Raw genomic sequence first — 27,210 nt, 5'->3', positions numbered from 1 at the left:
TACACACAGGTTATGCAGTATACGCAGCAGGAAGGGAAAGGGAACATCATTTTTACGACTAGTTAATGTTAGGATGGAAATCTACTTTAATTCTATCTGAATCACTGACCTGAACAAACATGCAGAACAAAGATCCTGACTTTAGCCTGACTTCATTTGCTGCATGCCTGCTCCCTGTGAGAGGCTCAGAATGAAGCCAGTGGATCAGTACTACTGTCAAGCATCTAGCATTTTCAGAAGAAGCTCAGCTGACAGGGTTCTCTCAGGACAGATTTCCTTTAGCGAGAAAAAAGTTTTTTCCAGCTCATTTGAAAAGAACAGCGCTGTTTTATAGTAAATCCATGTTTTGTCAAGGCACTTCAAAGGAACAGGTTTACTTTAAAACAGACCTCCACCAAACGCATATACTTCCCTTTCATTCACTCCTCTGCCAATCCATTTAGCTGCAGACAGCAAAGTAATGTGGAAAAGTTGCAAGTCATCCAAGTTGTTGCTTACACTGTGAGCTATGTGGCAGTGCTGACTGACCCACCGCTGTCACAAAGGTAACCCCATATTTCTCCAGACCCAAAGTACCAGATATTTCCTTCAGCTCCTGCCATTAAAGTGTAAATTCACTTTTTCAGAAAAAAAATTAACATCCCCACCCAGGGTCCCTGTTGTACTTACCTCTCTAGGTGTTTGAGTTGTCAGTTCCCATGCAGCCATCTGGGGATTTGAAATCCCTGCTCTTCTTTCTGCAGCACTTCCCGGGTAGATCAGAGCTCTTCTGATTGGTTAGTGCCAGCAGAGTATTGCTCTGATCCATCCTAGAAGCGCTGCAGGAAGAAGAGGAGGGATTTCAAATCCTGAGCAAAGACTGTCATAGCCCACAGAGGTAAGTGCAGCGGGGACCAGAGGGCGGGGAGGGTGTATGGTGTTTGTTCACCTTTTTATGAAAAAAAATGCGCACACACACACACACTTTCATTGCTCTAAGATGGACCAATGTAACTATTTAAAAATTGCCATACCTACACCTCAGCTTAAAGGATACAAGTGCAATATAGATTTATTTTAGTATGTTGTATTAGAGCTATCAGGGTGATGATCAGTGCATAAGAGACAGTGTCAAATGCTCAATGTTGATTTACTGAAGACAAACAGGCAGTTCACTTTATAAGGGAATGTGGTGAAAATTCACTTTGCAAAGTAAACCCAATCATGTGCCAGGAAAACAAAAACCACAGTATTTTTGTTGGTGCACAACTGGATGATGGAAGTCAGCAGAGCTTCACCTCATTCACTGAGCTCAGAGGAAATCCCCTTACAATGCGAACAGCCTATTTGTCTTAAGCAGATCAACCCCACTGCATTCTCTTTTTCACTTATATCAAACATACACATCCAGTGGTGTCGTTTAGTATCAGGGTCTTGTGAAGAGCTAAAAATCAAATAAAATAAAATCACCTTAAAAGAGAAGTATGGCCAAAGCTTTGTTGGCTATACTTCTGTTCTGGGCCATAGGAGTGCACTTATTTCTGCTCTCCTGTGACTCAGATTCAGCTTTCGCCTGCTGTCATATGATGTCACAGAGCTGGCTTAGGATCTGCAAGGATCCTGACTTTAAGGTAATGGAATAGTCTAGAAGTTTATGTTTTTAATATAACAAGCAGATTTATACTTACCTGCTTTGTGTAATGGAACTGCACACTAAGTGGCTCTGAACCTCCTCTTCTTGGGTTTCCTAATGGCACTCCTGACGAATTCTCTTCTTGGTGTGCCATCATGATAAGCCACTTCCTATCGTGGCACACTTGGGTGATCAACCCTGAGCCCCGCTGCCTGTGTCATTGACACAGACAGCGAAAATCGGCCCAGCCCACTCGTCACAAGATCTGACGGACAGCAGCAGGAACCAATGGCTCTCATTGCTCTCAGCCAAGCCTGTGAGAGCGGAAAGAAGAGAGCTACTGCACACGGGCACTGCGTGGAGTTGAATGAGGGCTCAGGAAAGTATAAAGGGGTGTGAGGGGGTGACACTTTAACCTAAACATTTTTTACCTTAATACAAGGAATGCATTTAGGTTAAAATATTTAGGCTTTACATCCAGTTTAAGCCTCACCGGCAGCTGACTCAGCCTCTCCGCACCCTGCTGAGAGCCTCAGCCAGCCGCTCCTACAGCCTGGAGCTTCAGTGAGCACAGGAGGGGCAGAGCAGAGAGTCTGTGACTGACAGTCACCACTGTCTGCTAAGTGAAGATCGAGGGATCAGCGGTCATTGGTCATAGATTTGGTTCACATCATTTCAGTTTGAATTTTGTCTTTTTTTCCAGTGCTTTTTGTGTTGCATTTTGCGTTTGTGCACACATTTTTGACATTTGCTTTATGTGTTTTGCATTTTTATGCCTTTTTATTGTTGCTGGGCAGATGAAACACACAAAATGCATCAAAAAAAGGGTCACAAATGCACTACATGTATGTTTTACAGTGTCTCCATTGAAGTCTATTGAACCAAAAACACAATGTTTTGCAATTAAAAAGTCCCTGGCCTTTTCCAAAAATGCAGCGGCTCAAAAACGCAAACATGTGAATGTGTCTCATAGAAAACCATGTTAAATGGACTGTAGTGTGTTTCTGCAAAAAGCACTAAAAAACACATTGATGTGAACCAGGCCTTAGAGCTGGCAGGGGGCAGCTGCAGCGTCGGAACAATGCTACAGCCACATAGGTGAGTGTGTAGGGTTTTTTTTTTTTTTTTTTAATATCCCGCCCTTCTCCTTTAAAGAACCATTCACAGAAATTAGAAAGAACATTTATTGCATCCTGTGGTCTAGTCAAATGAGTCAGTATAGCTGAGCTGTCAATCAGCTGTAACAATACAAGGAAGGAACTGCTCACCCATATTTCTCTGCAAACTCTTTGGCCTCCTCTTCCTTTACAACTCTCTGATCTTCCAGATCACATTTATTTCCACACAACACAATGTCTGGGTTCTCACAATATGCATGGATCTGCAGCTGGCCTAAAATAAAAATATATATATCAGTAATCCCACAGTACATTGACAGAGGAATAAAACAATTCAGATGATTTATATGTTAGATTGTATTATGTCAGGACTAAAGGAGTTTTAAAGTCAATTCTATTATTACGACTTGTTAACACCTGTGGCAGTCTTTGAAGAGTGATCTGTAGTGGTCTGCATTTCAGAGAGTAGTACAGGAGTGGTACTGTCACCACCTGAATGCCTTGTTTAATTTTTACAGCCGAACAGGGCTTTTGTATTGGAAATTGGGTTACTGCAATGCAGCTGTGAACCTAGTGTTTGGCTCACAGGTGCTGTGCGGTCCCATTCATTTGAATGCATCGCAGGGAGTACAGGTGAAACTCGAAAAATTTGAATATCGTGCAAAAGTTCATTTATTTCAGTAATGCAACTTAAAAGGTGAAACTAATATATGTGATAGACTCATTACATGCAAAGCAAGATAGTTCAAGCTGTGATTTGTCATAATTGTGATGATTATGGCTTACAGCTCATGAAAACCCCAAATCCACAATCTCAGAAAATGAGAATATTGCATGCAATCAATAAAATAAGGATTGTACATAGAACAATATCGGACCTCTGAAAAGTATAAGCATGCATATGTACTCAGTACTTGGTTTGGGCCCCTTTTGCAGCAATTACTACCTCAATGCGGCGTGGCATGGAAGCTATCAGCCTGTGGCACTGCTGAGGTGTTATGGAAGACCAGGATGCTTCAATAGCGGCCTTCAGCTCTTCTGCATTGTTCGGTCTCATGTCTCTCATCTTTCTCTTGGCAATGCCCCATAGATTCTCTATGGGGTTCAGGTCAGGCGAGTTTGCTGGCCAATCAAGCACAGTAATCCCATGATCACTGAACCAGGTTTTGGTGCTTTTGGTAGTGTGGGCAGGTGCCAAGTCCTGCTGGAAAATGAAGTCAGCATCCCCATAAAGCTTGTCTGCGGAAGGAAGCATGAAGTGCTCCAAAATCTCCTGGTAGACGGCTGCGTTGACCCTGGACTTAATGAAGCACAGTGGACCAACACCAGCAGATGACATGGCTCCCCAAATCAACACAGACTGTGGAAACTTCACACTGGACTTCAAGCATCTTGCAGTGTGTGCCTCTCCATTCTTCCTCCATACTCTGGGTCCTTGGTTTCCAAATGAGATGCAAAAGTTGCTCTCATCAGAAAAGAGGACTTTGGACCACTGAGCAACAGACCAGGTCTGGTTTTCTTTAGCCCAGGTAAGATGCTTCTGACGTTGTTTGTTGTTCAGGAGTGGATTGACAAGAGGAATACGACATTTGAAGCCCATGTCCAGGATCCATCTGTGTGTAGTGGCTCTTGATGCACTGACTCCAGCCTCAGTCCACTCCTTGTGAAAGTCCCCAACACTTTTGAATGGCCTTTTCCTGACAATCCTCTCCAGGCTGCGGTCATCCCTGCTGCTTGTGCACCTTTTTCTTCCACTTTTCCCTTCCACATAACTTTCTATTAATGTGCTTTGATACAGTACTTTGGGAACATCCAACTTCTTTTGCAATTATCTTTTGAGACTTTCCCTCCTTATGGAGGGTGTCAATGATGGTTTTCTGCACAACTGTCAGGTCAGCAGTCTTTCCCATGATTGTGATTCCTACTGAACCAGACTGAGAGATCATTTAAAGGCTCAGGAACCCTTTGCAGGTATTATGGCTTAATTAGCTGATTAGAGTGGGACACTTTGAGCCTAGAATATTGCACCTTTTCACAATATTCAAATTTTCTGAGATTGTGGATTTGGGGTTTTCATGAGCTGTAAGCCATAATCATCACAATTATGACAAATCACGGCTTGAACTATCTTGCTTTGCATGTAATGAGTCTATCTCATATATTTGTTTCACCTTTTAAGTTGCATTACTGAAATAAATTAACTTTTGCACGATATTCTAACTTTTCGAGTTTCACCTGTATACTTTTTATGTAGCATGGGTACAATGTCATCAGGCTGCAGTGTTATTTTAAGGTGGAACGGGGGGGTGGGTTACAATTGTGGCTTAACTGTCTATATTTACTGCCCCTGAACTGCAAGTGTAGAGGAGCCCTTAAAGCTAAAAAAAAAAGAACAAATTTTGAGCAGAAGCACAGGATCTCAGTGTTGCTCTTTTTTCCACCTGGTAGAAGCATTGAGCAATCCATTTATAAATTGTAGCTGTGCAGAGGCTTCCTGTTCTAACAACCTTCACTGCTGCTTTCTCTCCCTGTTCAAGGTGACCGACCCCCCAGAGTTTAAAAAGATCTGCTACATCCAGCTTTTACCCGAGTACATGCACCCCAATAATGTAATTGACAGCAAATTCAATTTATGACTCATACACATGGCCATATTGCAAATATTCTGGGACATTTCTGAACCAAGGAGCTCACAGGTGCTGTGCACCTTTAAAAGTCAAAGGCTGTACATGGTCTAAGAGTGCGTAAGCATACATGTGCGTACAACCCTGGATGCAGTTGGCCTGCACCCAAAATTGTATACCGGTACATGTAAGCATGTGTGAGAGATGGAAATCATGGGGATGCAGTTTCCCAACAGGCACACATCATTAGGATGTAAGAGAAGAACCTACCCACATTGTCTCTCTATACTAAGCCTATCTGATTGCCTGTGATGACATCACAGCTACTTTTACAAGGTATTTCCTCTCTTTGCTAACTGAAAATAATGTTTTTCTTTTACAATCCATGGTGACAAAGGAACTAAAAGTCAAATTACACATAAAGTAGATAAAGTTTTCAAAGTGAAATAGTCAGTGTTCCTATATGTACAAAAGCCTACAGAAAATCATGCAACAAATAAAGCCTGCTTACAAAGAGGGTGTACAGCCTTTCCAGTATTAAAGTCCAACAGACATATCGCTCTGTATAATCTTCAGGTAATGCTGCTCATTAGTTTTGTTTGGATAATAGGATGGTGGTCAGAACCCAGATCAAGCACGCTCATTCATCACCCTATGGCAGTAAAATCAACCTATTGCTTGCATCAGCCTTTTTGCTTTTTTTTTTTTTGTCCAAAATGTTAAACTGTAAGGCTACGTTCACACTAACGTTGTGTGCAGGTGGCAGAGAGGCGTTTGGGAAGCGTTTTTACCGCTTCCCAAACGCCTCTGCCAATTCTGCACATTACAGCACATGGTGCTGTTCTAACGGGAGCGTTTGCGTCGCGTTGCATTGCGTCGCAGCAAAACGGATGCCTCTGGTCGACTCAGGAGGCGTTGAAGCCTCCTATTCTCGTCTATGGTGCCGCTCCGCAAACGCCCGGCCGGCGTTTGCGGTGCGGTTGCGACGCGTTTGCGGAGCAGTAACACCACTCAAACTGCATTATAGGCGTTTGTGGGGCATTAACGCTCGGCAAACGCCTAGCAACCGCCGCTAAACCGCGCATGCGGAGTTTGCGGAGCGTTAAAAAACGCTCCGCAAACGCCGGCCCAACACTTGCCAAACGATATAGTGACGTTTTGCAAGCGTTGGTAAAACAGCCAAGTTTGAACGAGCCCTAAGTGTAACAAAACTATTGCTCTGTTTTGGTCTGACAAATATACTACAGAAAGGGTTTTGTAAGACAAGTTCAGAATATGAACTGTGCTGCACTGAAATCTCAAGTAGTTTTATTAGCTCTTCCCAGCTCACTTCTGTGGCCTACTAAACAACTCCCGTTTTTGTTATGGAGATGGAGAAAGGGAAGGTGCTCTGTAGTTCTAACATCTTTTCTGTGACACTGCTCCATAGATACAGTAAATATTGTCACCCGAGCACAGGAAGTATGTTATTGGCAGGATCACTGGGTAAAAACAAAAGGGGGAAAGCCTAAAAAAAAAAAAAAAAAAAATAAAGAAAAAATGAATAGAGCCATCATATTTAAGGACTAGTAAGTTGCAAAATAAATATATACACTCATCGGCCCATTTATTAGGTACACCTTGCTAGTGCCAAGAAAATATCCCCCACACCATTACACCACCACCACCAGCCTGAACTGCTGATACAAGGCAGAATAGATCCATGCTTTCATGTTGCTTATGCCAAATTCTGACCCTACCATCTGAATATTGCAGCACCCAGACTGCCCATTCTCCTCTGACATCAACAAGGCATTTTCATCCACACGACTGCTGCTCACTGGATATTTTCTCTTTTTCAGACCATTCTCTGTAAACCCGAGATGGTTCTGCGTGAAAATCCCAGCAGATCAGCAGTTTTTTTTAAATACACAGACTATCCTGTCTGGCACCAACAACCATACCATGTTCAAAGTCACCTAAATCCCCTTTCTTCTCCATTCTGCTGCTCAGTTTAAACTTCAGCAAGTCATTACATCTAGATTCCTAAATGCATTGAGTTGCTGCCATGTTATTGGCTGATTAGCAATTTGTGTTACCAAGCAATTGAACAGGTGTAACTAATAAAGAGAGGGGGTGTGTGTGAGGGTGTGAGTGTGTGTGTGTCTAAATGGTTAGCACTTCCGCCTAGCAGTACTAGGCTCGTTGGTTCGAATCCCGGCCACGGCACCTGCCTGGAGTTTGCATGTTCTCCCTGTGCCTGCGTGGGTTTCCTCTGGGTACTCCGGTTTCCTCCCACACTCCAAAGGCATGCTGGTAGGTGAATTGGCTCCTGTCTAAATTGTCCTAGTATGTATATGTATGAATGAGAGTTAGGGATCTTAGATTGTATGCCCCTTGAGGGTTAGGGACTGATGTGAATGTATAATATATATGTAAAGCGCTGCGTAAATTGACAGCGCTATATAAGTACCTGAAATAAAGAAGTGTGTATTTATAAACCATTTTGTTTTTGGGCTTAGATACCCATTGCAGAAAGCCTAGTTTTAAGTGCCCATCAAGTGTCAAATTTTTGTTTTCAGAAGCATGTGGAGCAGAAAAAAAATACAGAAAAGAGTAAATCATGCATTCATACATTTATCGAATTAGGAAACTGATTTGTAACATCTTGATTTTGAGGTCTAGTCACCTGTATAGCCAGAAATTCAGTTACAGCATTTCTAAGTAAATTTGTGAAATTTCCAGTTAAATGCCCCAATCCTGTACTTGATTTAAGGGCCTTCTGCAAGAATCAGGCAAAGATGGGGGCATTCAGGACTGCCCCTGGGGACACCATTGTGTACTTCCATCTACTGGAAATACTCGTTATCACAAGAGATTTTACAGCTTGTTTTTGGCTGTCTTGTCTCCTTTTGATGAGCTGATCTGTCCCTATTCTCACTACAGAAAGTAAAGCAAGTTGATTGTACCTGCAGTGGCTCAATCAGACAGCAGAGTCATGAGACATTAGCAGGTACTTGCATCTCTGAGGATGGACAGATGTCTCCCCCAAATAATGCTTTTGGCGAGACATCTGCTTACCTGAGGCGAACCCAAGACCTGCAGATCATAGTCTAAATCTTTCTTTATCCACAAGAGGGTGCACTTGTAAAGGAAGCAGGGACTATTGAGTAACCTGGCTCAGTCTCAGTTAACCACTTCTAGTCTGGACACTTTCACCCCCTTCCTGTCCAGGCCAATTTTCAGCTATCATCGCTATCACACTTTCAATGACAATTGCGCAGTCATGCAACACTGTACCCATATGAATATTTTAGCATTTTTTTGAGACAGATAAAACTTTATTTTGGTGGTATTTATTCACCACTGGGAATTTTATTTTTTTGCTATATAAATGAAAAAGTCCAAAAATTTTGAAAAAAAGTGTTTTCCGTATAAAATTTTGCAAATAAATATTCATAAATATTTTCCAAAACTTATTCAGTTATCTTTTTTGTAAAAAAACAAAATAACCCAAATTAGTTTATAACCAAAAATAATAATTTTTTTTTTTACATTTTTATTTTATTTTTTTTATATTATTAATGTTTTGGTTTTTTTTACATACTGTCACCCTAGCAGTACAGTGTGGGGGAGGGGGGGGGGGTGATGAAGATTTTTTTTTTTTTTTTTTTACACGGATTGCTTTTACACCCATAAAGGCTGTAAAAGCAATCAATTCTCATTCTCTCTGGCTGCATTCTTACTGTGAGAGCTGTGATTGGTCATAGCTTGTCACATAGTGCAAGGCTATTGTGACTAGTCTTGTACCATGTGATCTCTGTGATCATTCACAGATTTCACATGTAGTAAGCAATGATATCAGAAGTGACATCTTGCTTATTCTTCATGTGATCACTGATTGGCCAATCAGTGATCACATGATCGGGACCTCACACAGAGGTCCCGTACAACGATCGTTGTTCTGCTTTGTCCTCCAGACACAGCGGGCACCGGATCGCGAGCTGCGCACTCCCAGGGAGCATGCACAAGCAGGGAAGCGGGGAGGACGTTTATAAACGGCCACTCGCCCCTGCACTGCTCCTGTCCGACCGTTTATATACATGGGCCGGATGGGAAGTGGTTAATCATATACATCTTTTCAGCCTACTTCTAAGAGAGATTATTATTACTACAGGTACTCGTATAGTGCCGTCAATTTACGCAGCGCTTTACATACATATATTGTACATTCACATCAGTCCCTAACCCTCAAGGGGTTGACCATCTAAGGTCCCTAACTCACATTCATACATACACATATTAGGGACAATTTAGACAGGATCCAATTAACCTACCAGCATGTTTTTGGAGTGTGGGATGAAACCGGAGTACCTGGAGGAAACCCACCCAGGCACAGGGAGAACATGCAAACTCCAGGCAGGGGGTACCATGTTTGAGATTTGAACCAATGGCCACTGTTCCAGAATAGCACATGTGTAATACAAAGTTAAGGAATTGTAATATTAAAAGGAAGCAAAAAAAATGCAGAGGACTTCTAAAGATTAATTTCACGGTAAGATATCAATTTCTAGATCAGTAATAAAGATGGCAGGAATAATGGAAAATCCTCGGTGTCATTGTGAATCCCATTTTCCACTCTGCTGGGTCAAACATTCACTTCATCTGGTGTAAATGTGACATGACAAGAACTGTCCCAAAGGGCTACTTACCAGTCCACTAAGGAACAGAATGGAAGTGCGCACTCCCAACAAATCACCCGACAAGATTCAATGGTGATTAGATTTTTAGGGCAGAATCACTTCTTTGATGTGGCAATGTACCTACTGAAGTGATGTGTTGCGTTACAAATATAGGGTCATATCTGATTTTATACAAACTAGAGTGTACTGGTAGACCGTTTCCAATGACCGGGCTGCTAATGCGTTAACTCACCCTTCGAAGTAGTATTAAATCCAAAAGCAAACATTATATTTGCAGCTTACCAATTCTTAGATGTGATGGCTGGATATAGGGATACACCGATACCGTTTTTTTTTTTTTTTAACTTGCAAGTACGAGTACCAATACCTTTGCGGTGCGATTTGAGCCTATAAAACATGAATGGCTCAAACTGCACTGCAAAGAACTGCATGTGATTTGAACAGGAATGCGGTGCAATTCCTGTCCGATTTGCATGCGTTTTCCCACACAGCTCCTGTGGAAACCCAGGCCTGTCATAGTGACTTTGAGCCTAAGTTCACAAAGGAACAGTGCAGGAAATCTTGCATTAACGGGTTCCATTAGCTCTGGCTCCCAATCCCACAGACATCCACTGGACCCCATCCCTATCCCCCCAGTCCCGCTGTACCAGTTTGCCAATCCCACACAGTCAGACAACAAAAAAGTCGCGTCACAGGACCAGGGATTTGAAATTCCAGCGGCTTTCTATCCTCTCCTTGCAGTGCTAACAGGTTTGGCTAGGCAACTTCTGATTGGTCAGCGCTGTCCATGTGATGGTGCTGACTAATTACAATCCCTATAGTCCGTACTGTCAGCACTTCCAGGAGAGGAGAGAAAGCCGCAGGGATTTCAAGCCCATAGACCAGTAATTCAGCTATCTAAATCTGACATCTAACACTCCCCTCAGACTGACAATGCCCCTGCCCAAAAGTGCCCCTTGTGCTTCATCCAGAGCGGGGGGCACTCTATTACAGAAGGTGTGTTACTAGCCAGATTACCAGGCAAAAACAGAGGGGAAAAGCCCTAAAAAAAAAAACTAAGACAGCCACCAAATCTAATGATTGGTAAGCTGCAATATATTATGTTTTTGGTTTTGGGTTTAATACCACTTTAAGGTTCATGAATGGGCAGAAAAGTACCCAATGATCCTGCTAAAAATCCAGGGGACGCTTAACATCCTGTGTTGAGTGGACAATGCTGCCTCTGTTGAAATACCAAGCTGTTCTCTGACCTGCTGGCCTATAGAACATTTTTTCCTTATGTTATAAAGATGAGTAGAGGGGAAGGTGTTTTATAGTCCAACACAGGAGAGCCCAGTCAGGACTGACAACACTGCTTCAGATTTCATTAACGCAGAGGTACTGTTGTGTTGACAGCATCAAACAGGAAGATGGGAGGTCACTGGATTTCTGACAGGTTCAGTAGGAATTTTTCTGTACTTGTTGGATGTTTAAATATATAAAATAGAAAAAATGTGCATGTATTGCACACATACTAAATACATTTTTTTTTGCCCAGATACACACTTTGAAGAACTCTGGAAAAAGTAATTTTTTTAAAATCTGCTAGCATGCAAGGAGTAAATTACAGTGAGATGTATGCCACTCCCTGGATCTCTCTCTTATTTTTACAATTTACTGCTTCACTGAGCACTAACAGAATAGCTATGACTTCCGGTGCTCCAATGCCCCAGCTACGGGTATCCTACACAGCAGCTGCACTGACCATCCCTCCTCTCCCCTTGCCCAATCCCAGAATGCTTTGCTTGTGAACCCATTTGCCAAACCCAAAGACAGCTGAAACCCTTTCCTTGGATCCCCCTAGTCCCGTAATCTTCCAGTGCAACGGAGGTTAACAAAGGCACCTGTGATATGAGCTCATCAAGAGTGCTGACTATGCCCGCTCTTTCTGCCCTCCCTCCTCTATTCATAGAGGCGATACTATAGCTATTAATAATTAGTGATCTATGAATAGAGGAGGCAGATCTTTCATTCATTCTCCCATCCTCCATTTATAAAATCTATCATGGAAGAGAGAAGAAAGGACGGGCATAGTCTGCAAGCTTGAGAAGTGCACGACAGGTTTCTCAGCTCTATTAACCCCCGCTGCACTGCAAGGTTACAGTGATGGGGGGATCGATGGAGGCAGGATTCAATTAAAGCAAGCAGCAAAAAAAGACACATTGTAATGATAGTAAGTGATTTTTTTTTTTTACTAAACTAAGGCTTTAAGTAGATTGTAAATGCTTATTTCCTGGAATACTTCTTTAAGACAGCTGGGATATATAGGATAACTTACCCTGTCCCTATCACATCTGCAATCTAAAATATTTAAATCATCAGGTGTTATCCTAATGAGAGAGTATAGTACTTCCTAATTATGACACTGATGTCATACTAGTGATACAAGTCTATGTACAGATTGTCAGCATTTTATTTTATCATAAAACAGATCATAACCTAGAAAATGATATGCACAATGCCACTGCCCACATTTCTTAGATTGTGAGATGACTTCTAGGAATGAGAGAGGGGGACGCATGCAAACAATATAGCACGGGTAAAGTCAGCTGGGAATTCCATTTGGCTAAATTAATTTCTATTAAAGTGTATTCAAAAACACCAATAAACGAAGTCAAAGATCTTTTTTTTTTCCTTTGTGCTGTAGTTTCCATAACTAATCTACAGCTCTCAATCTTGGGTGGGAATAGAGAATCTATCTAGACGGCCTGTTTACATAAGAGGAGGGTGTTCCTAGCTATTCGCAAGAAAAATACCACAAGGCTTGTTAAACTTCCTTTAACAAACAAGATACGCAGACAGAATAGGCAGTAGATTTTTCAATATCTAGTTAAAGCCTACTTTCACAAAACTTTAGTAGCTTAAGGGTAGCCATGCATGGATTGAAACTCAACTGGTTTAGAAGAGACCAGACAAATTTCGATCGATGTATGGGAAAAGCCAGTTGTACAGAAGTCGATCTACTTCTGTATAAACAGCCTGTCTGTTTTTTCCTCGATCAGTGTTGCTGGCTATAGCTGGCAGCACTGATCAGTGTATTCTGACAGTGGGGAAGTCTCATCCCTGTCAAGCTACAATAGCACAGCAGGAGTGATTCCCCCATCCATACATTTCGAATCGGGTAATTTTTTTCACTCAACCTGCTGGCTGAACGAAAAAAAAAATTAAATGATGTAAGTCTAGCGTAAAAGGCAGCCATTGAATAATTTAATAAAAATACATTTAGAAAGCTAATTTATAGAATGAGACAAGGGAATACATTTGCATTTTCAACAGGTGTCGTCAAACTCTATCCCTATACCAGGATGGCAGCATCTGTATGAAAGATTTAAGTCACTCAATTTTCCTTGAGTAGGATACACCCAGGGCCAGCAGCCAACCAATACATGTTTATCACCTAACAGGTACTTCTGCACCATTTCTTTGTCAAGCTGCAATTTGTAATATAACATTGTGGTATTCCGTAGCTTACATATCTTTCTGTACTTGTATGAAAAACATTGAGTAGACCAAAAGGAGTTGCGCACTGTACTAGCCAGCCATGTTGATATATTTAGTTTCCTTCAAAGGCCAAATAGGAATTTCTAATGAACTCTCAGAGTTGGCACCAAGTTTGTTCATTCCTTTCCCACCTGAAACACGTCCTACAAAAAATTTCCCCCAAATCTACTCCTTTCCTCTAGGAGCTCTATTTTCCTGCCACAAACCAAAAACAGTCTTTATATTAACTGCAGCATAGTGGCTCAGTGGGTAACATTTCTGCCTTGCAGCACTGGGGTTCTTGGTTTTCATTTGTGTTCCAACCAGGATGCTATATGCATGGAGTTTATTCTCCTTGTGCTTGTGTTGGTTTCCTCCCACAATTCTTAGACTTGCTGGTAAGTCAATTGGTTCCTGTCCAAATTGTCCCTAATATATGTGTGCATGTGTGTATGCACGAGAGATAAGGAACGCAGAATATGTAAAGCACAGTTAAATTGTCAGTGCTTTATAAATGCCTGTAATAAAGAAATAAAATACGGTTATATGATGAAACGGATTGTGGTGTAGATAGGTGCACTTATGTAACTGTAGTGAGGATGTTGGATTTCAAAGATTCATTCCAGATATGGCAATCTTTACATAGTTACCAGTTTGGACCAATGTAAGTGTGTGCCATACCTGGGGATCCCCATGGAAGCTGGAAATCACTGTAGTAGTCACCATTACTACAAGCATCTCCATGAAGACAGGAGGTCACTCGCTCCACACAATTGCCATACAGGGAACAATATTAATTGTCTTAATTAATGCAAAGTGTTCTCTGATTGTACGAGGAAGAGAGTCAGGTCAGTGATGTCACAATCTCCCACTCGTGCAATCAGAACATTTTGCATTCATTGAGAAAATGGAAAGTATACTTTGAATGGAGGCTGTACCAGGCAGGAGACCTCCTGTGTCAGTAAGTAGCAGTGCAGCCACTCTGCAAGGGACCTCAAAGCTAGCAGCAATTACTGGAGTAAAGTTCCAGCTTCCAGGGGAATCCCACAGATAAAACACATACAAACTTCAGCATGAAGGTTCTCTGCAGAAAGGACTGAACTGATGGTTCTTTTGTAAAGCACAAATTGTGTTGGCACCATATCAACACAGAGATTGGCCAATTATTACATATATTATTACAATTCACATACCATATTTAGACTTAAAGTAGGAGTAAACTCCCTTTTTTGTTTTGTACCTACAGGTAAGCCTATAATAAAAAGGGGAGAGGACAGGCGCATGGAATAAGCAGTCCGCATAGTCTCTAGGCTGAATGTGGGATCAGGAGTTGGCGGAGGAACAAACGGTCTGAGACACCCGGTGAGCTGTGGTAGAGTGAATGAGAATAGAAACACAGCGCCTCTGTGTTGACTGTAGGATATTTTTCTTTAACAAACCAAGCTGTCCTGCAAAAGAGGCAGTTAGAGGGTAGAGACAAACCATTAAAGTAGAATTCCAGCCTTCTAATCTTCATACACCCACGCTACAGATCTTGTCCAGGGTCTCTGCTCCACGCATCCCTCTCTATTTCAGAGTCTCCTGTCAGGACTTGTGTCATCACCTGGGTCATCTGATGTTGGCATCCACTAGTGGCCACTGGAACTGCTCCCTTTGACTTTGGGATCAACAGTGCCAACAGTAGGTGACCCAGGTGATGACACAAGTCCTGACAGGAGACCCTGAAAGAGAGAAGGATGTGTAGAACGGAGACCCAGGACTAAGAGAGGGGTGCGTGGAGCAGAGACCCTGGACAAGATCTGTAGTGTGGGTGTATGAAGATTAGATGGCAGATGCACAAGGCTGGAATTCTACTTTAAATGGTTTGTCTCTACCCTCTAACTGCCTCTTTTGCTGGACAGCTTGGTTTGTTAAAGAAAAATATCTTACAGTCTACACTCAGAGGCGCTGTATTACTCTTCTCATCCAAGCCTATAATAAGGCTTACCTGTAGGTACTGTAAATATGCCTTAAACGTGCATCGTTTAGGAGAGATCTACCTGTGTAGCCACTGGTGACTTCACCGGTGCATGCGCTTTGAAGGAATAGCATTACCCATTCTGTTCCTTCAGAGCCCTCTGCTGCAAACCGTGACCCCCGCACAGATGCGCAGTAGTGATGTCATCGTGGCTCGGCCTATCAAGCAGCCGCAGCCAGCGAACCTGGAAGAAGGGGTGAAGATAGATTCCCTATCAGCGGTGACAGGGTGACGCTGGAGGCATCCATTTCACAGGTAAGTCTGTCATAATGTGCTAGTATGCGGTGCACACTAGTACACTATGACTTTACCCTGCAGGAGGACCAGTTTGTTTTTTTTCAGCTGGGTTTACTACTGCTTTACATAAAGAAGTCCTGTCAGGTGTATTAAAATGATTAGGTCCTGTCACTGCACTCATATACAATTAAATCAATTAATATTAATATGTATGTTCACAACACAATCATAGCTCTAAAGGGGCCATGAAGTGTTTTGTTGTTCTGTGTGTCAACATTCAGAAACATTTCACAAAACAATGTTCCAACTGCATCATCCAGAGTGAGAAGTATACCTGTTACTGGTTCCTAGTTAATGGATAGATGAAATATGACAAAACAAATGGCTGCATCAGCTGTCAAAGAGTGACAGGTTTAGTTGTCTATCATTGAAGTACATACTTATCCAGTTTCTGACGTTCAGGAAACTCTGTTCATTGGCTAAATCGAAAAGCAAAAGGAATCCCATTGCATCCCTGAAAAATGCGGTTGTTAAGCTGCGAAACCTGGAAAACAAGCAAAAGACAAAGTAAGGAACTCCTGAAATCCACAGTTTAGAAACTTACCAACTCTTTTATTAAAGGGCTTGTTCTCAAGAGATTTATCTCATTGGCTCCCCTGGTGTCAGTGATCCTGTGTTTATTCAGCTAATGAGCAGGGATCATGTGTGGATCCTGCACCCACCTGAGCAATCCCACCAGGAAGTAGTGATTGTAATGAACCAATCTTCTGCGGCTGGGGCACTCACTACACAGTAACTACTGAAGCTACAGACAGCCAAGAAACTAGCAGCGATGGTGGTCTACATATTTCTTTCAGTACAAGTTTCCTATACAGTGAACACAGATTTACGCTAACATAGAAGGTAAAGGATTGTTGCATTTGTAAGTTTATATGCCCTTTGTGATTTAAAGCGGAGCTCCACCCAAAAGGGGAAGTTCCGCTTTAAGGATTGCTCCCCCACTCCCCATTAAGGATTGGCACCTGGGGGGAGCGGGTACCCGAATTTGACAGGTACCCACTCCCACTTCCAGTCCGATCACCTAGGTCAGTGGTGGGCAACCTTTTTTTTCAACTGAGCCAAATCTCGCCAAAACCACGATTGAAATTTATTTTGAGAGCCACATTTTTAAAACTGAAAATACATAGGATGGTACACTGTTTTTAGTTTCAATAAGTTTTTATAGTAATTCATCCCACATATAGTAATTCATCCCCCATAGTAATTCATCCCCCATATAGTAATTCATCCCCCATATAGTAATTCATCCCCCCTATAGTAATTCATCCCCCCTATAGTAATTCATCCCTCATAGTAATTCATCCCCCATAGTAATTCATCCCCCATATAGTAATTCATCCCCCATATAGTAATTCATCCCCCATAGTAATTCATCCCCCATATAGTAATTCATCCCCCATATAGTAATTCATCCCCCATATAGTAATTCATCCCCCCTATAGTAATTCATCCCCCATATAGTAATTCATCCCCCATATAGTAATTCATCCCCCATATAGTAATTCATCCCCCATAGTAATTCATCCCCCATAGTAATTCATCCCCCATATAGTAATTCATCCCCCATATAGTAATTCATCCCCCATAGTAATTCATCCCCCATAGTAATTCATCCCCCATATAGTAATTCATCCCCCCTATAGTAATTCATCCCCCCTATAGTAATTCATCCCCCCTATAGTAATTCATCCCCCATATAGTAATTCATCCCCCCTATAGTAATTTATCCCTCATAGTAATTCATCCCCCCTATAGTAATTCATCCCCCATATAGTAGTAGTGAGTAGCAAGTAGTAAGCCAAGTCCCCCCTGTGTCAATTCACTTACCTTTGCTCTGCGCGTTCCTCTCGCCGTGTTCCCGCGCCGTTCCGGTCTCCAGGGCGGACTGTGAGAGGAGCCTAGCTCCTCTCACGTTCGTCACGCTGCCCCGCCTACACACATCCTGACAGCCAATCACTGGCTATCAGGATGTGAGTGGCAGCGAGACTGGCCAATCATTGCATTTGAGCGCGCTGCCCTGGCTGTTTTTTTTTTGGATCACACTGCAGAGTCCCTGCCGCCCGAGAGGAGGGAGGGGAGCGGGCGCCCGGCACACGAGAGCCGCATTAAAGCGTGTAAAGAGCCGCATGTGGCTCGCGAGCCGCGGCTTGCCGACCACTGACCTAGGTGATCGGAAGCGGAAGGTGTCCTCCCCTCCCTGTAGTCTTTTGGGACACGTGACAGATCCCAGAAGACTACAGGACCATTCATGAAGTGCAGCGCTTCTCGCGCATGCGCAGTGGGTACCCGGCTGTGAAGCTGCAAGCTATAACAGCCGGGTGCCCACACTGAAGATGCCGGCCTCCTGGAATACAGGACGGCCGGTGAAATGAGCTGCGGGGGACACACCACAGGACCGAGGGACAGGTGTGTGGCTGTTTTATTTTTTGATAGGTCGAGTGGAACTCCGCTTTAAGTTGTGATATTCACTTTGGAGAGAGTAAGGGAGGGTTAAAATCCCTGTCAGATTTTTTTTGCGCCCTGTGTTTCCCGTTTCGTAGATTTCCCTTCACTTCCTGTGCCTTAGCCAAACAGGAAGTGAGAGGAAATCCCTGCAAATTAAATTTAGGTTCACACATATGCAGTTTGCGTTTGATCCGTTTCTGCACTGCGTTGTGTTTTTGCACTTGCCTTTTTCACGTGTTTTGCTTTTTTTTTCTTGTTGCTAGGCAGATAAAAAATGCAAAACGCATCAAAAATGCATAACAAAACGAGGCAAAAACGCACTACATGCTTTTCTGCAGCGTTTCCATTGAAGTCTATAAAACCAAAAAGATAACTTTTTGCATTCAAAATTCCCCGACCCTTTCCAAAAAACGCACCGGGCGAAAACGCTGAGATGTGAACATGTTCTATAGGAAGTCATGTTAAATGGACTGTAGCGTGTTTCTGAAAAGCGGAAAACGCTTAGGTGTGAATCTAGGGTAAGAGAATTTCTTGGGGACCCCCAGGTCTCCAAAACTAGTGTCCTATTGGAAGACTTCCCCCTCTATTACTTTTCTGGGGACAACCCAAAATTTGGGATTTTCGTTTACTTTCACTTTTAATATAATGGTAATCAGGGCAAACAGAGAGGATGGCACACACAGCAATAGAAACTGACAGACATTCTAATCCCTCTCCACTCTGCCCAAAACTAAAAAAAAAGAAATTTGCCTTTAGTTATACTTTAAGTTATTTATTTTCAGCAGAAATAAAATATCAAATTCTTGAAAGGCCCTGTTGTAGATAACTGAAGAACAACAGTATGATTTTTTTTCCTGGAACAGGATACATTTACTATATGCTAAAAAAGGATGAGCATGCAGGGTCGGCCAATAATCATCAAATGTCCCAATGTATCTTAAAGCAGTTGTAAACCCTCACATATACCCAGTGAAGCGACTAGCCTCAGCCGATACACAAAGATTAAACAAATCCTACATAAGTTGTACCTGTTTATCTGCAAAACCTTCACCACTCTACAGCCCTCTAAAACACCCAGATCAAATGTTAATTCTCAGCTCCATAAGGCAGAGGGCAGGGATGTAATTTCACACACTGAATGGACTCATCTCCCTCTACACAGTCTCATAGGAAAACATGCATAGCTGGGGCTGTCAATCACCTCCTGTGTGCTGAGGGGGAATGGGGCTTTTTCTTAGCATTCTGTGGTTGCAGCCACTGATCACTGTATTCTGATAGTGATCAGTATGAATGGAGGTATCTCTATCATCTATGGCCAGCTTTAAAAAACAATAATAAGCACTCCTCAAATTGTGCTTTGTGGAATTTTCTGGCCTCTAAGCAGTTTTTATAGCTCAACATTTTACAATCTCTCGCAATGGAAAGCCAAAAAGAAGAGTTACACTAAAATATTTTACCAGTATCTTAACTGTAGTTTACATACAGATTATTACTTGGGCTGTAGCTCTTACTTAAAAGTAGAACTAAAGACAAAACATTCTTTTCATTTTGGATAGAGTAAAGGAGGGTTATAACCCCGGTCTGGTTTTTTGCCATCTGTGTTGGGGGGGAATCACTCTTCATTTCCTGTCCCATAGCCAAAACAGGAATTGAGAGGAAATCCCTCCAAAGTGAGGAAATTCCTGGTTGTCACCAGAGCTAGTAGCTAGTGTTTCGATATGAAGATTTCCCCTCTTTTTCCATTCTGGTGACAACCCAAAATTGTGGATTTTCCCAACAGATGCAAAGACAGCAATAAAAACCAACAGGTGGTTCTATCCCTCTCCACTCTATCCAAAGCTTAAAAAAAAAAAAAAAAAAAAAAAAAAAAAGTTTTGTCTTTAGATATACAGTGGTACCTCGGTTTACGAATGCCTCAGTTAATGTAATTTGCGGTTTACGAATGAAAATCCATTGAAAATAATGCCTCGGTTTATTAATTGTTTACTAATGTTTTTCGCAATACAAGGTGTATGTTGGTGCTGATTTTTAAATGCAATTGCAGGCTTTTTTTTTTTCTTCTTCACTATAGCTCACAGGATTAGCTGTCACTTTCCCCAGAGTTAAAGGAAATTTTGTTTCTTTTAAGAAACTAAAAGGAAACATTGTTTCTTTTAACTTGGGGAAATAAACTAAAAGAAAACTCTTTTTTAGCTGGGAGAAAGTGACAGCTGATTTCTGAGCTATAGTGAAGAAAAAAAAAGCGGTAATTACATTTAAAAAGCAGCACCATAATAAATTTTAAAAAACAGTGTGGGATCCCCCCCAAAAATCCATACCGGACCCTTATCCATGCATGAAGCCCAGGCAGGTCAGGAAAGTGGGGTAAGACACAAGCAAGCGCCCCTCCTGAACTATACCAGGCCACATGCCCTCAACATGGGGGGGTGCTTTGGGGCAAGGGGGCTCCCCCCCAAAGCACCTTGTCCCCATGCTGATGGGGACAAGGGCCTCTTCCCCACAACCCTGGCCAATGATTGTGGGGGTCTGCAGGCAGGGGGATTATTGGAATCTGGAATCCCCCATATCCCAGCCCCCCATCCCCATGTGAATGAGTATGGGGTACATTTTCTTTTACATTTTGGTGCGGGAGTTCTCCTCAAAATGCATACCAGACCCGAAGGGCTTGGTATGGATGGGAGGGGGGACCCCATGATGTTATTTTAATTATATTTTTAATTGCCCACAATTCTTTTACATTCAGCTGTCAGTGGGGAACCACGCTGATAGCTGAAGCTTTAAACACATAGTTGTCACTACTAAAATACCACATGACTTGATAAAATAACTCATGCGGTATTTTACTAGGTTTTACTTTTTTCTGACCTCCAGAACGGATTAATTGGTTTTTAATGCATTCCTATGGGAAACTGTGTTTCGGTTTACGAATTTTTCGCTATACAAAACTTCCTGCAGAACGATTTCGTAAACTGAGGTATTACTATATTTTAGACATGTTGTATGTCTTCAGTGAAAAACAAATTGCTCATGCTACCAAATGTATGTTTTTTCAATTTGCTCCAGTTGTTGGCCTATGATTCTTCTTCTTTTTTTTTTTACAGCACCATTGTGTGATTTTTTTTTCAGTCATATTCTGTATTTTTCACAAGTTACACCATGTTTTTAATAATTCACCACAGAGACACTCTCTCCCTCTATAAGTGATTGTAAAGACAGATTTCTATTTTTTTTTTTAAAACAACAAATATGATATACTACCCTGCTCTTTGCGATGGTTTTGAACAGAGCAGTCCTGATCCTTTTCTTCTCAAGTCCCCCGCCGAAACTCTTGGCTCCTCCCCCAAGCCAAGTGCCCTCATAGCAAGCTGAAGCTCGAACTCGCCTCCCACTCCCTCCTCACTGGCTCTGATTGACAGCAGCTGAAGCCAATGGCTCTTGCTGCTGTCTCTGAGCCAATGAGGAGGGGGAGAGACGCGAGAACCTCTGCTCTTGTGCACATCGCTGGATCGAGATGAGGCTCAGGTAAGCATTGGGGGCTGAGGGGGATTGAACTGCATGCAGAAAGTTTTTTTTTTACCTTAATGCATAGAATGCACTAAGCAGTTGCCTGCTGCCTCATAGCAGATGCACTGCTACAGGGCAGCTTTGCTGTGCAAAAACAAGTAAATATACGTGATTTTACATTTCCATGTAGGTTGCGTGCTCCCCATCCCACCAGTGGTGCTATTGTGTCCTGAGGAGGTCAATCACCGAGTCCCGGCCGGCAATTCCTGGCCACGACTTGGTGATCGACGGCGAAGCTGAGAGGGGAGAGATCTGTGTGTAAACAATACATATCTCTCTCCTGTCAGCATGGATGTGCTGCTTTCTATCTCTTTGCACAGTAGAGAGATAGAAAGCAGCAGGTCTGCTTAGTAAAACAGCACTCAGTACACAATAAAAACACTCTCTAACACACAGGTAACACCTCAGATGTGAACTCCTTCCTGCCCTGTGTTATTAGTACAGTGTCAGTGCTTTTTATTAGCATTGATCACTGTATTAGTATCACTGGAGATGCCAGTGGCAGTTAGTCAGTTCCCACCCAGTGTCAGAATGCCCGCCGCAGTCGCTGAACGCCGCCATTACTAGTATAAAAAAATAAAAATTCCAGTATATATTCCACCATTTGTGGATGCTGTAACTCTCACGTAAACTAATTAATATACACTTATTGGATTTTTTTATTTAGCAAAGACATGTAGCAGAATACATTTTGGTCTAAATGTATGAAGAAATTTAAAAAAAAAACATTTTGTTCACAATTGCCAGTCTTTTTTTGATTATAGCGCAAAAAATAAAAACCGCAGAAGTGATCAAATACCACCAAAAAAAAGCACTATTTGTGGGGAAAAAAATGATATAAATGTGATCTTTGTTCAACATTGCATGACTGCGCAATTGTCAGTTAAAGTAACACAGAGCCGTATCGCAAAAAAATGGCCTGGTCAGGAAGGGGGGTAAATCCTCTGGGGAGCAAGTGGTTAAAGTAAGAAAAAAAATATTCTGCCTTTAAAACCACTTTAAAGACCAATGGAAAATATTGTTCAACCTAGAAGTCAACAGCGCCAACATTTTGATAATTTAAGGAGTTTTAATGTGTTACTAATCACATAGAAGGAGCTAACTCGTCATAACACAGTTTGACAAAAGACTAATTGAAGCTCCAATGGTAACCTGGTAAATCATTCACTACTATTCACTGTAACTTAACCAAGTAAACACAATATTCCCATTCTAGCTTTAGAATGTGCTTTCCCTGGATATCCAGAGCACTTTCACTAAAAATTCAGAAACAACTTCCACCTTTGTTTTTCTCATTAACCACTTGCCCTCCGGAAGATTTTACCCACTTCATGACCAGAGCATCTCTTGCTATTCAGCACTCTTCTACTTTATCTGGCATCTGCTCGGTCATACAACACTGTACACAAATTAAATTTATATAATTTGTTTCTCACAAATAGAGCTTTCTTTTGGTGGTATTTAATCTCCACTGGGTTTATTTTTTTGCTATATAAAATGAAAAAATACCAAAAATTTTGGAAATATCTTATTTTTCTTATTTACGGTTATAAAATTTTGCAAATAAAACGTTCATCATAAATGTATGCCAATATATAGTCTGCTACATTTCTTTGGTAAAAATAACCCAAATCAGTGTATATTATGTAGTCTGTGTCAAAGTTATAGCATCTACTAACTAGGGTGTATATATAGATTTGAAAACTGATCAATTCTGATGGCCTATCTCATTTTTTGAGCCCCTAAAATGCCAGGACAGTATAAATACCTCCATAGTGACAACAGTACTACTCTTATTACTTTATATGCATGATCACTATATAATGATAGTTAGCTGTCATGCACGTTCATAGCTCACTGTAGAAATTTGGCAATGCGGAAACTGACTATACTCCTGCGCATGCGGGAGTGATGTCAGCCCCAGTCAGTCAATGAATGTGGCCAGTGATCAAGACCTGGAAACTGGCTACCCGAAGAGGTCAGTGGCTGGCAGGGAGCTCTGGGATGTCGCAAAGCTGGATTCAATGGGAGTATAGTTCCGATTTAATAATTATGCTACCAACGTTAGCTGTAAATTGCTTCCTGATTTTCTTTTCTCCCTCTATAATCTGTGTTCCCTCAGCACTCTTTGTGTCATTCCTTTTTACTTCTCCAACAACAGTTAAAGCTGTCAGCTGATCAGGCTATAGTGATTTTAGTGTCGAGAATAGAGAGCAACTAAGCATGTGCAGAGCAACTGGGGCCAGTCTGAAGTGACCAATCAGAATTTAATTTTCTAATAAATGTTTAACTTTAAACTCTGATGTGAAGGGGACTGTGAAGTTAGTATTTGGGAGGTGTCAGTGATGTGAAGGGGGGGGGGGGACTGAAGACACTGATGTAAAGGTGGAAGGGGGGACTAAGGACACTGACACAGGGGAGAGGAGGCTTGCAATGTGGAAGGGGGGGGGGGGGGGGGATCTGATGACACTGATGTAAAAGAAAGGGAATGTGATGTACAGCGATAGGGACAGAGGACGGTGATGTAAAGGAGGGGGCAGTGATGTAAACGGGGGTGGGGGGGACGGGAGACTTGATGTGAAGGGGGAACTAGGGGGTAGTGAAGGGGGTAATGTAGAGGGGGTGTTGCAGTGTGAAGGTGGGTCTGAGAACATTGATGTAAAGGGGAAGGGACTGAGATGTGTAGGGGGGACTGATGTAAAGAGGGGAGGGAAACAAGGACGCAGATGTGCAGGGAGGACACTGATATAAATGGGGGGATTTGAAGTGGGGACTGAGAACACTGCTGTAATGGCACAAACATAATATTCATACCTTTGCTGGAAAAATGTTACTGGTTGGGCCTCTGTGAATTATATTTAAAGGAAAAGTATGGCCAAAGCCTTTTTGGCTAGATTTCTCTTCTGGATCACAGGAGTGCAGTTTGCTCTGCTCTCCTGTGACCCGTTTTCAGTCTGTCCTGGCCAGGGAGAGATCCCCACTTAACATTTGGGATCCACCCAAATACCTGAACTGGCTTCTGGCTCAGTCTCTCAGCATGCCGCCAGGAGCCTGAGCCAGCCCCTCTCGCCCCCGGTGTGAGCGCTGGAGGGGCACAGCAGAGAGCCGTTGACCGACAGACACAGCTCTCTGCTCAGACCAGAGGGGGAGAACTGAGTGAGCAGCGGTGTTTGATCACTCAGTGCTTGCGGTCTAGCCAACAGGGGACATCTGCAGCTGGGATTGGTGCTGAAGCCATCTAGGTGAGTATGATTTGTAATTTTTCTGCATCCCTAAACTTCTCTTTTAATACCCCTGCTAGGTTGGGAGGAGAAGGAAACTTACCATTCGAAATGTACATGGTGGGGTAATGGTGCGCTCTTCCGCCTGGAAAATATTCTCTGCAGCATTATACAGTGTATCAGAGGAATAGATGCATAGAAGTCAGGTGCAGTGTTGAGTTATTCCCATGATATGCTATAGTTTGCATTGCAGAAACAACGTAAACAGGTCCCAAAACAAATTTTATTTTAATTTTTCACCCAGTACTACAAGGAGGTCCAAAATTACTTGCTTTGCAGACCTAATGAAATCAAATTAGTGGCACAGTAATGCATCACCATTGTGTTTACTAAACAAAAGTTGAATACTGTGTAGTCTCAAATTCTGTATCATATTCCATATTGAAAATGTTCCTCTTTTCCTCCGACAGTAGCCATCCTCTATAGCTCCAGTGCCCAACCTGTGGCTCTCTGGTGCTTGCAGTGTGACCCTCAGGCTCGAACAGTAAGAGCAATGATTTGGAAAAGGGCTTCTAGCATTCTCATGTAACTTGCCCCTGGTCTCCAGTCTCTAATCACTTCTGTAGCAAAGCCTATGACCATTTCTTCTTGTAAAACTTCAGACTGTCTCCTGTAGCAATACATATAATGCCTATAGTAAGCAGTTCTTTGGTGATGTCAGGACACACGCAAGGCCATTTATACCTTGTAAGTTGACCATCACTGCTGTATAGTGGTGGACATAGAACAGAACATGGCTTTTGAGGAAGAGAAGACCCATTACAGGGTACCAAGGTTATCTCTTTTGCATAAGACAAGCAAATCTTTGGTGTCTACCTTTAAAAAGTAATAATACTGTGGTTTACAAATTATTGTTCTAGCTGTCTGGAGATGCCAAGTTTGTATAAAATGAATTTTATGACAGATTAAAAGCTACATTCTCTGGGTGTCATAGCAGTCAAAAGACCCCACTATAGCTGTTGTTATGCCCTGTCTACATTGTGTTCTGACATTGCTCACCTTTCTTGGCCAGCTGTGTCCCAAAGTTGCAAGTGAACCCTTTGACTTCTTCCCGCTACACCATCAGGACCATTAGTTCGATATGGCTGTGGAAAGATGATCATTAACCATGACAAGCAAGAAAGCTTTCAGCAATTGAAATAACAGATAACATGGGAAATTTAGCGTATGACATGCATAACTGAAAAAAAAAAACTTGCGATGTAACTGTCCTGACAAAGTTCTGTCGGCGTATATTCATACCAAACACTGCAATGTCAGTACAAGCACAGCAATGAAAGCAGCCAAGAGGCAGATCTTTACAGCATGGCTTTGTACACATGTATTTCACAAAAAAGACAAATTATACATAATTAACGAAAAATTTAATTTATTTCAAGGAAAGTTTTTCTTGCATCAAGAATAGTTTAAAAGTAGACAAAGCAAAATGTATTTCCAGGCACACTTACCAGCTAGCCAGCAGAAAACAGAACAAAAAAACAAAAAAAAACAAAAAACAAATTACACTTTCTAACAATCTGCATTTAAAAAGCCTTGTCAAGGACCCTTCTGTAAAGTGCAGACCGAATTCTAATCTCTGAGCACCTTCATGTTGGAGCATATATCAATGGATACGTTAAGGGCAGGTATGCCTGGAGGCAGTCCATTTCTCCTTAACCACTTCCTGTCCGGACACTTTCACCCCCTTCCTGTCCAGGGCAATGTTCAGCTTTCAGCGCTATCACACTTTGAATGACAATTGCACGGTCATGCAACACTGTACCCATATGAATTTTTTACCATTGTTTTGAGACAGATAAAGCTTTATTTTGGTGGTATTTATTCACTGCTGAGATTTTTATTTTTTTTGCTATGTAAATGAAAAAGTCCAAAAATTTTGAAAGAAAAGTGTTTTTCTTATAAAATTTTGCAAATAAATAATATTTCATCATAAATCTTGGCCAAAATTTATTTCGTTATCTTTTTAGTAAAAAAATTAAAAAAAAATAAGCCAAATTAGTTTATAACCAAAAATTATAATTTTTAAACTTTTTTTTACATTTTTATTTTAT

General features: G+C 41.9%; 1 protein-coding gene across 5 annotated transcripts in view; it reads right to left on the bottom strand.

Annotated features, from left to right (window-relative positions):
- RAB27A (RAB27A, member RAS oncogene family) overlaps nucleotides 1-27,210 on the bottom strand; it is a 115,706-nt gene that overhangs the window by 5,513 nt on the left and 82,983 nt on the right. For all 5 annotated transcript variants that reach the window (XM_089668031.1, XM_089668010.1, XM_089668004.1 and 2 more), the window contains 3 exons: nucleotides 26,159-26,244; nucleotides 16,250-16,353; nucleotides 2,881-3,004 (listed from right to left, as the gene is read on the bottom strand). In XM_089668031.1, the coding sequence (XP_089524157.1) occupies nucleotides 2,881-3,004; nucleotides 16,250-16,353; nucleotides 26,159-26,244 (314 nt within the window). The remainder of the gene's footprint in view (nucleotides 1-2,880; nucleotides 3,005-16,249; nucleotides 16,354-26,158; nucleotides 26,245-27,210) is intronic.

This window comes from Staurois parvus, unplaced genomic scaffold, assembly GCF_062004578.1.
Source record: "Staurois parvus isolate SC_StPar_1 unplaced genomic scaffold, SC_StPar_1.0 ptg000054l, whole genome shotgun sequence".
Lineage (NCBI taxonomy): Eukaryota > Metazoa > Chordata > Amphibia > Anura > Ranidae > Staurois > Staurois parvus.
Note: the sequence above shows the minus strand (reverse complement) of the source record. Positions and strands in the feature narration are given on the sequence as shown.